The 9781-nt window shown below is 52.7% G+C and overlaps 1 protein-coding gene across 3 annotated transcripts in view; it reads right to left on the bottom strand.

Moving 5' to 3' along the window:
- The window catches only part of SCD5 (stearoyl-CoA desaturase 5), a 155216-nt gene extending 146480 nt beyond the window's left edge, over window positions 1–8736 (bottom strand). The window contains exon 1 of one of the 3 annotated variants that reach the window (XM_059066996.2): window positions 8117–8736. In XM_059066996.2, the coding sequence (XP_058922979.1) occupies window positions 8117–8357 (241 nt within the window). In that variant the 5' untranslated portion in view covers window positions 8358–8736. The remainder of the gene's footprint in view (window positions 1–8116) is intronic. The other 2 variants (XM_067035929.1, XM_059066997.2) reach the window with 2 other exon arrangements.
- Between the last annotated feature and the right edge of the window lie 1045 nt (window positions 8737–9781).

Raw genomic sequence — 9781 nt, forward strand, 5'->3', positions numbered from 1 at the left:
GGGAGGCAGATGTGCCATGGGAGAGCTCAGAGCCTCATGGAAAAGGCAGACATTTACAACTCACTGAAATGACAGCAGGACTGGAGACAAGCTGAGTGGGTAGGGAGTGGAGGGGAAGAGCATGCTAAAATATGAAATCAGAGCCTCTCCAGGGAATGGAGATGACACCAAAGAGGGAAGGTCATGAGAGGGAGTAAAGGCAGGCCCTGGAGCAGAGGTGTTGACTGTCCCAGCAGCCATGTGCTCTTCTCCCTTCCCCCAGAGCCTGGGTTTTGTTTGGCTCTTAACCCCTGCCTCATGTGGCATGTGGCTCAGTGGCTAACCCTGATTAGCCTGAATCCCTTGCCAATGATGGTTTAACAAGGGACTTGGGACACAATCCTGCAAGTGAGACTTGAGGAGACATCAGCTGTTAGATGACCAGGAGAGAGTTTCTCTCTGATGAGACTTCAGGAAGGGGAAGCCTCTCTCTTCTTCTGTAGGACACTGTTGTAACTCCTGGAACTCTGGCAGCCATCTTGTAACCACAAGCAAAACTAAATTCCACAAGGCCACCATGGCAGAAATGAAACCTGCTCTCTGATTACTGAGTCATCCCACAAGTGCCCTACCTTAGGATTACTTACCAGTGAAATTAGAAATTTTCTTTATCTTTTATGCCATCCTAAGTTGAGTTTTGTGCTACTTGCAGCCAAACGCATCTTTGTGGAAGGTGGCCCTTTCCTGAGGCCTCCTCACCTTTACCAGTTCATCTGTTAAATAGACAAGCCAAATTCCCAAGGGCCATGCAGAGACTTCCTATTATTTTTCTCCAGCTCTACTCATGAAAATAAAATTAATTTTCTAGCCTATGAATTAAACATCACTGCTGCCGGCTGAAAGATTTTAGCAACAGTCTTTTGTTGGCGAGAGAAGCAGGATCCCGACATGTTCTAAAATAAGCTACAAGGAGGCAGGAGGGGAGGAGGGGAGGCAAAGGGGAGGAGGCCATTAAACGGAAAAAGAAAGAGTTGCCAAATCCCACCCGTGTGGGCTTCCCTGGTGGCGCATTGGTTGAGAGTCCGCCTGCCGATGCAGGGGACACGGGTTCGTGCCCCGGTCCGGGAGGATCCCACATGCCGTGGAGCGGCTGGGCCCGTGAGCCACGGCCACCGAGCCTGCGCGTCTGGAGCCTGTGCTCCGCAGTGGGAGAGGCCACAGCAGTGAGAGACCCGTGTACCACAAAAAAAAAAAAAAAAAAAACCAAAAAAAAAAAAAAAAAAAAAAAAAAATCCCACCCGTGTGCGGCTTCTGTGACCCGTCGGCCTGTGGCCTGACTTGAGGGAATGCTTCTCTAAGTTCAGTGCAGATGGGTCACCTGGAGACCTCATCAATACAGGTAGTGATTCAATAGGTCCAGGGTGGGGTCTGAGAGTCTGTCTTTTTAACAAGCTGCCAGGTGACGTTGCTGGACCACAGCCTGCAGGGACCCACAGAGCCCTCTGTAATAAGCTGCAGAAATGGGAAGCAGGATGTTAAGAAGGAGGGTAGTGAGAACCAGCTGTTTAAGCTCAGGTTCAAGGGAGGAAGTGAGGTGAGAAAAACTCCCCTACACACCTGTACCTTTGAGAAACAGAGGAAAGAAGAACACAGGAGGAGGAGAAAGCCCTGGGTCTGGTATGCCTGCGCTATTATACGCTTGGGGCATTTTAGTAATTTAGTCCTGGGACAATACCCCTGAATCTGTGAGATCAAAGGCCCAGCTGAAACATTATTTCTAGCTCTCCCTCAGCTCTGGCCAGCCTGAGGGATGTGCCTGGTCCCACTGCACACCTGCTCCAAGGTGTCTGCCTCAGGATCTTTCCTGAAAATCTGTAGACTCACTCATCCCACTGACATGTGTCTGGTCTCGAAGTTATACACCAAGAGCCACTGGTGTGTGTGTGTTGGGTGAGAGGAGGTGCGAGGCAGGTAGAGGCTGAAGGGCAGCCTCTCCGAAAGCCTGATCTCCTCCCAGTCCTCCTGGTCCTGTTGAATCTTCCTGCCCTGGATCTGGGCCCAGATCACCTTCATCCTCGCGGAACCATCAGGTAGGTCCCTGACTGGCTCTCCTCTCTCCCCTCGGGAGCTCTGTAGCCTGTGGCTACCATGCCATCTCACCCAAACCCCTCGGCCAGCCAGCCTCGGGCCTCCTGGAGGCTCAGTCCAGCCACCTCCTCCTCTGGGAAGCTGCCCCAACTCCCCCAGGCTGGCACCTGCAGAAAATGCTGCCTTGGCGGTTCTCACCTGTGCACCCGTCTGTCTCTCCAACTGGTCTTAAGCGCTGCCAAGTCAGGGATGGTGTCAGTGTCTGGCAAGTAATGGGTGAGTAATAAGCATAACTGAATGTGGATGAGGGAATTAAATAATGGTTCTCAGCCCTGCTGTGTATCAGAAACACCTTAATGCCTTTTTCAAAAAAATAAAAAAGCCAGGACCTCACTCCTAGAGATTCCAGTGCAGTAGGTCCAGGGTGGGTCCCAGGCTCCTGAATATTTTCAAAGATCCCCAAGTGATTCTGATATGTTTTGACAATAGTTGAAAAGGAAAAAAATGAATGACTTACTGGACAAATGTATATGTGACTGCACGTGCAACTGTGAGGCTCTGTCTCGCGGCCGTTCACACTCAGAGTGAACAAACGGCAGACATTTGTGAGGGAGGATAGCGGGTCCCTGTTGGGGTGGCCACCAACCCATTGCCAGGGAAAACAAAGTCAGAAAACCAACGGCTTTACCCCTGACCAGGGCTTTCTGACAACCAGAGGGCAGCCGGAACAAGTCCCAGCCACCACAGGGGGAGCTAAAGGAAGGGAAGGAGCTAAGGGAAGCACCAAGGGCCAAGTTTCTTATTCTCGTTCCTTTCACTCCGGCTGCAACAGGCTGCTGGTTGTACTGCTGTTCTCACTGCACAGCTGGCGACGCTGAGGCTACGGAACGTGAGCGATCTGCCCAAGGCTACAGCTGGGGGACTAGGCCTTGAACCCACATCCTCTGACTCTAACGTCCATACTCTTAACCCCAGGGTGGCACTTCCACAGAAGCAGGACATGTCACAGCAGAGGGATGGCGAGACTGCACACCAGAGACTACAGAATGTCAAAATAAATGCTCAACAAGAATAATGCCAACCAAAGACGATGTTGCCTTTTATAGAAATGTAGAGAAACCACCATGACTGTGTCACCCTTTTGTAAATCTCTCAGTGACTTTCCCAAGCAATTATTATGATTTTATACAATACACAAATCAGGACAAGATGAGAACTAAATGTTACAAGAGGTCAGGATCATTTATTTGGATGTAAAGGCTATGCCTTATATTTGAGCCACAAGAACTCCAAGTCCCAGACAGACACGGAAGCCCTGCGGGTTCCCTGACGCCTGGCCCACGGTGGGGTTGATAGTAATAGAGAGCATTGCGTGTCTATCCTCTGGCACCAGTTTGACATTTGCCCTGATTCTTAAAACAACTTTCAGCTCAGTATTATCATCCCTATTTCAGAGAACAGGAAACCGAGGCTCACGCACTGGAAAGGGACCTGCCTGAAGTCGAACTAAGTGGCAATGCTGGGATTCCAGCTATGGTTTCTACTCTGCAGGGCAACTTCACATTTCAGGATGACAGTGCAGTTGGCAGTGACCTTGACCAGGGTTAGAAAAAAACCGAGTTAATAATGTTAACCTCAACCTATATTTATACTTGTTTAGGCTATTAAGCCAGCAAAACACACTCCATTCTCTCAGGTTTCGCTGCACTCCACCCAGCCTTGGGTAGGGCTCTTAGTGCTTGCCTGGTTATTAAAAATGCAAGAGTTGCAACAACGGGCTGGGAATTACAAGGTTTAAAAGGAAGATTCATTTATGTTTTTCAGTTTTTTAGCAGTTTGAGCATTAAAGATTTTTTTTTAAAAAAGATGATTCAAGGAGACAGAAACGGGGAAAAAAGTCAAAACTGAGACCCTAAGACATTTAGGAGAAATGATTTGGCCCTGTTTTTACAGCAGTTGTAACTGGCTCTGCTCAAAAAGCCCCAAAGAAAACACTAAAGACCAGGTGAGTTATCAGCTGAACAAAAAGATTCTTATTTACAAAATAGTGGCCCTCTGGTGGAGGAGAAGGGAACGGGGGAGGGAGGAGGGACAGGGGTATCTGTGTTCATTTCTCTTCGGAGACTTTGAGAAAGAACCCTTGTTTCCCAAGCCAAAGCAATCTTTTCCATGCAAGAGAGGCAACGAAGCCATGTTGTATGCCAGCTTTGTAGAATTGATTGTGCTGCAAGAGGGCCTTTTTTCCTTCTACTAAAGAAAAAAATGCCAGTATCAGGACCAATAAGAAGAAGAACAGCTAACAATTACTGGACATCAGCCAAGGTCCAGGCACTGTGCTAAGTAGTTTACACCTATTATCGAATTTCTCACAACCTCATGAGCAAGAAGTATTGATATACCCATTTTACAGGTGAGAAAGCTGAGGTCTAGAGATGTTCATTTGCCCAAGGCCATGCATCTGGTAAGGAAGTAGGAGAGCAAGGATTCACATTCTCAGTTGTTTCTCTTCTAAGCTGTGCTCACCCTAGAAAACCCAGAGGTAGAACAGAAGTCCATGGCCGCGCATTCTTGGAGCGCCTCAACAATGTTAGGGATTTGATGGAAAAAGAAGCACAACAAAGACATCAGGACCATCGAAGGTGTGGATTCAGGTTACCCGAGGCCTGACCGAAGACAGCTCATCTTTGGGCAACTCTCAGAATTGGACAGAATTTGACTGATGGACCAGTACCTTCCAAACCCCAGCCTCTCCTGACCCTCCCTCCTGCTAGACTGCCTTGTCAATTCCTGCCACTGCTCAGATTCCTTGCCATAGGCTGTGTTCCAGCAACCTGGGGGGCACCAGAGAATCCTGTATCTACCTTAGCAATGGTCACATTTGCCCTGGGGCAAAATGGAAGGGAGCAGGGCATATTACTGTATTGCATGCCTGATACTGTCACTGAAATTGTCATGATGTCGCCAAGGCATATTTAGGGGACTCGGATGACATTTCAAGGGAAACCAGAAAAGCCCCTCATGGTTTTGGAAACCAGTGGCCAGAGTGCCTGGAGACAGGGCAAAGCTGCTGCACTAGACTTCGAGTGCGACACCACAACTGCTGCCCCTCACCCCCTATTCCACTCATCTTGGGATTCAGGGCATAAACAACTTCCCCTTTGGCCAAAACCCCTCAAAGCAGGCACTTTTGTGAGCTCAAGGCTTCAGGTGAAGATTTTTCCTCCAGCTGGAGGTCATGTTCTGTCCTCAAAAGTCATAAACTCATCCCTCAGGACCTGTGGGCACCAAGAGCATTCCGTTCTGACAGCTTGCCCACTCAGAAAACTGCAAGGATAAGGAGAGAATAACTTGCTCTGGGCCCGAGGAGAGTCATAAAAAGGTGGGGAGTGAGGCAGTGGAGGAGGTCTGGACTGAACAACTTGATGGGATCTTTCATGGATGACATTTTACTGCCACGCAAATTACTCTTCGCACAACTGAACACCTAAAACGTCCTCTGCTGGGTGCTCTGCATGGATACCTCCTGTTTCCAGGGCAACCATACCTGGGGTGGAGGGTGGCAAGCAATAATAGATGGGCTAGTTAAGCCTACTGCCTTGACAACTCAGGTCCCTGAAGTGGATGAACAGCCCACTGGTGCATGAACTCAGTCCTAACACTAGACAGAGCCAGTGGGAGAGATGATGAAAAGGGCATCCAGTGGGGAGAAACTTGTAACTCAAGGCAACAGGGCTTTCAGTGAAAATAACCCTGATCAACAGTCTCCCTATAGATTCTAGCCATCAGCACACTGATCTTAGCTGTCTCTCTCCCTCACTTCTTCTCTTACAAGATATCCATCAGATAACATTCACTTACTTGGAATGTTTCTAAGTCATAAGTTTGAATCTTGAAACTACAATATCCACCACTGTTGGCTCTTTTTCTGTTTGTTTGGTATTTTTTGGAGGGGGGAGCAATGAAACCCAGGTAGGGAGTGAATCTAAATTCAGGGAATGGAACTGGTGAAAAGTAGCTAAGGCAGAAGACTATGCAGGAAGGCACAAGGATGGGCTTGGCAACATCACCCACAAATGGGAACCCAGGGTCCTGCAGTGTGTTGACTTCTCCGGGGAAGCTGGAGGAGTTTGAGGCTGAGGACGGTGTCTTCTGGCCAAGGTCTTTCAGAAGAAAGATTCTGTCTCCACCACAGTGAGTGGCCTGGAAAGGGCAGAGGTGACTGGCAAACCTGGAGAGGAGGCCTTGTCCCTGTGGCTCCTGGTGGGATGCCAGAACCAGCGGGTGGGTGGCTGTAAGGGATGGAGCCTGTGGGTCTGTGGAGCTCCAGGCATGTAAGACAATATTTTAAGTGCTCACGCCTCCCTGAGCTCTCTCTGACACTGCAGCTATTAAAGCTAAGCCCCAATCCCCTGGAGGCAGGTGAGCTCTGAAGTCCAAAGGCACAGTCCTGCCCCTGCAGGGAGAAGGAGTGGGGTGGAGAGGGAGAAGCTCCCTGGAGGATCCAGGGCAATTAGGGTTTTGGTTGGCAGGTGGGGGGAGTGTGTCCATGAAGCAATGACTGAGCATCTCACAATCTAGTCATCTGGAGGTAAAGGAAGAAGGAAGACAGGGCGAATGAAACCAACACATTACAGCAAAGAAGATGGTGAAAAGGACACTGAATTGAGGAGGTGTACTGAACAGGGGAGGGCTGAGCAGGGAGGTTACCCAAAGCTTAGGGGGGCTCTGGGAGGCTTCCCAGATTCCCAAAGACGCCCCGCCCCGCTCATCATTCCTCAGCTCTGCTCAGCCACACTCCCCTAAGAGGCACCCATCTTCTGGAAGAGGTTGCTTCCGAGGGCCGGGACTGCAGTTTCAGGGGAAGGCTTGGAACCGAGTGGCCCCATTATGAACCCAGGCATTTGGAGCTGGCACTATGCTAAATAAGACGCCTCACAGAAAGAGGTTTTCTTATTTTTTTCTTCCTCTTCCCCTCTGGGAATTAAAGTAGGTTGTGTTTCTCCTGCCCCCGTTCCTTGGCGATCTCGGAAAGGAGAGCTACAAGGGATTCTTGGATCACCTCGTCCAATTCTCAGCCCAGGATATCAAGGCCAGCGCCTTTTGTCTCGGCTAACGTGGGCACTGCAAGGACTGAGGCCAAAACCAGTTGCTGGGGCAGGGGGTGTTGGAAGTGGCTCTGAGGTCAGCCACTGGAGTCACGTAGGGCAGGCACTCGGCCTCCGGGCCCCGGGAGGTGGGAGGATTGGGGGAGGGGGGCTCCTGGGCTCCCTCCCATGCCGGCAGGGTTGGGGGTGCTAGGAAAGAGGGTGGCGAGAGGGAGAGCTACAGGTGCGGTGACAGGCACTGGTCAGAAGGGATAGGTCCCCGAGGGGATCTGCTCGGCCAAGGTCTGAGCTTTGTGCCGGAGGGCAGAGCGCTCTCGCCGCGGGGTTGGTGTGCTCGCCGAGAAACGTCTGGGACCGTGGAAGTGCAACTGGGCACAAAAGATCACAGAGGGGGCAGGGATGGGGGCCTTGCAGGGGCAGGAAGGGAACTGGTGTCTTCCATCTCCTGCGCAAACATCAAGACTGATCCGGCGCCGGGTCTCTCCACCCCCGCTCCAACTCCCTTTCTTGTCCTTAACTCGGCCCCAAGGTCCGTGGCCCACAGAGGAGACTGAGAAGCCGAAGAGCGGCAGAAAGGAGCGCCCCTGGGACCCGCCTGGGCGACACAGTCATCCCATCGGTCTCCCCGCCCTGGAACCCGGGTTCAGCCGGTGTGCCTCTGCGCACAGCGGTGGCGCCGAAGGGCCCCGAGTCCATCCAGGAGCCGCCAAAGGTGCCTACTCAAGCAGACAGCGGGGGAGGCAGAAGTTGAAAATACCAGCACAGAAACACCTGCCTGTCCCAAAGGCCGGACGCCTGCAGGCCGGGGGACCGGAGCGCGTGGTGGGGAGGCGAGCGGAGGGGCGCTCCGCACCGCCCGAAGTCAGCGGCTACCCGCGACCCTGCGCGCCCTGGCGCCGCCTCGCCTCAGTGCCCGGGGCGCAGGGGGCGCCGGTGGGACTTACCCCAGAGCAGAGTGAGCGGCTGGGCTTTGGGGATGAGCACCAGGGAGTACACGGCCCCCAAGTGGAGCAGGCTCATCAGGAAGACGTTCCTCCAGACGATGTCCTGCCGCTGCCCGCGCGCGCAGGGCTTCTCCCGGCCGCCGCCGCCGTCCTCCGAGCCCTCGACCCCGAAGCCCACACGGATTTCCTCCTTGGCGTTGCGGAAGGGGACCTTCCCCTCGCCGGCGGCCGGGCCTGGCATGGCTGGGGAGAGGCGGGCGCTCGTGGCAGCGGCAGCAAGCTGGCGATCAGCCGGCGCGGAGCTCTTCGGTGCGGGCGACGGCTTCTGCCTTTTAGGAGGGGATTTCCGCACCTCCCGTCCCCGCCTTCCCGACGCTTCTCTGTTTCCTTCTCTCTTCTGGCATTCAGCGTGGCTTAAGGATGCAAATCTTGGCGCCCGGCATCTGTTGCTGGCGAGTCCCCCTTACCGCTGCCGGGGCTGAACTCTGCGGCGAGGAACAGGAGGCGAGCGCCAGGGGCCGGAGGGGACGCAGCGGGGTGGGGGGAGGGGGTGTGGAAAGAGCCGAGAAAGCGGCGGGGGAGGGAGCGCTCTGAGGGATCTGGGAAGAAAGACCTGCATAGCTACAGCCAATCAGGATCGCCTGTGGGGCTCTTAAAGAGAAAGGCGCCCCCCGGGCCTCCGCTGCCCGGGCTCCGCGGGGCCGGACGGGGAACCCTGCTCGGTAGGCAGTGGGCAGCCTCCGCCCGCGGGTGGGTGAGCTGTGGCTTCCGGGTCAGGGAGCCTGCAGAGGGGCTCACAGCACTTCTCCAGCTGTTGTGTGTTTCTACCGTTCCCAGAAATACCCTTCCCTTTTGAAAAGACTTCTTTTTGCTTTGAAGCTACGAGCTGGAGGATTTACAATACTTGCCCCAGGTCGCAACACAAGTTAAGGCCAGATCTGAGTTGAGAATCACAAGTCCCTGTGTCTCTCGGTTCCTATGGCTGCTTGGGCCTGTGGGGGGTTGCAGGCAGCCCTCAATTCTTTTTTTTTTTTTTTAATAAAACACCTTTATTGGAGTATAATTGCTTTACAATGTGGTGTGTCAGTTTCTGCTGTATAACAAAGTGAATCAGCTATATGTATACATATATCCCCATATGCCCTCCTTCTTGCGTCTCCCTCCCACTCTCCCTAACCCACCCCTCTAGGTGGTCACAAAGCCCCGAGCCGCTCAACTCCTTATTGGACAGCTTGCAGCCAGACACACAGTAGGTGCTCAAATAATGCCTATTAGATGATGAATAAATGATTTGGGGGCTGGTTAGTATACAGTAGTGCGCCGCCACTGCGCGGCCCATCAACCACGCAGCTGTTTGTGGCAAATTCTCCGCTAACCAGTGCGTTTCTGCAGTGTCTCCTAAGCCTCCAAGTCAGCACCGTTGAGATGGAGCTTTAGAAAAACATCACCCGGAACGTTCCAAGGAAACTTAACCTCAGAAGAATCGTGTCTGCCTATTCCTCCTCTCCCAACGTGGATAATTTAGAACTATCCAGAGGGAGCCCTGATCGCACAGAAGCACAGAGGAGGGCGAGCTGTCCCAAGCAGCTGTGGCTGCACCTGCGGCGGATAGCAGAAGCAAAGGGGCCAGGAATGGAAGCTAGGGGCTCTGCATTCTACTTCTAA

The sequence above is a fragment of the Kogia breviceps genome, chromosome 6 (assembly GCF_026419965.1).
Source record: "Kogia breviceps isolate mKogBre1 chromosome 6, mKogBre1 haplotype 1, whole genome shotgun sequence".
Taxonomy (NCBI): Eukaryota; Metazoa; Chordata; class Mammalia; order Artiodactyla; family Physeteridae; genus Kogia; species Kogia breviceps.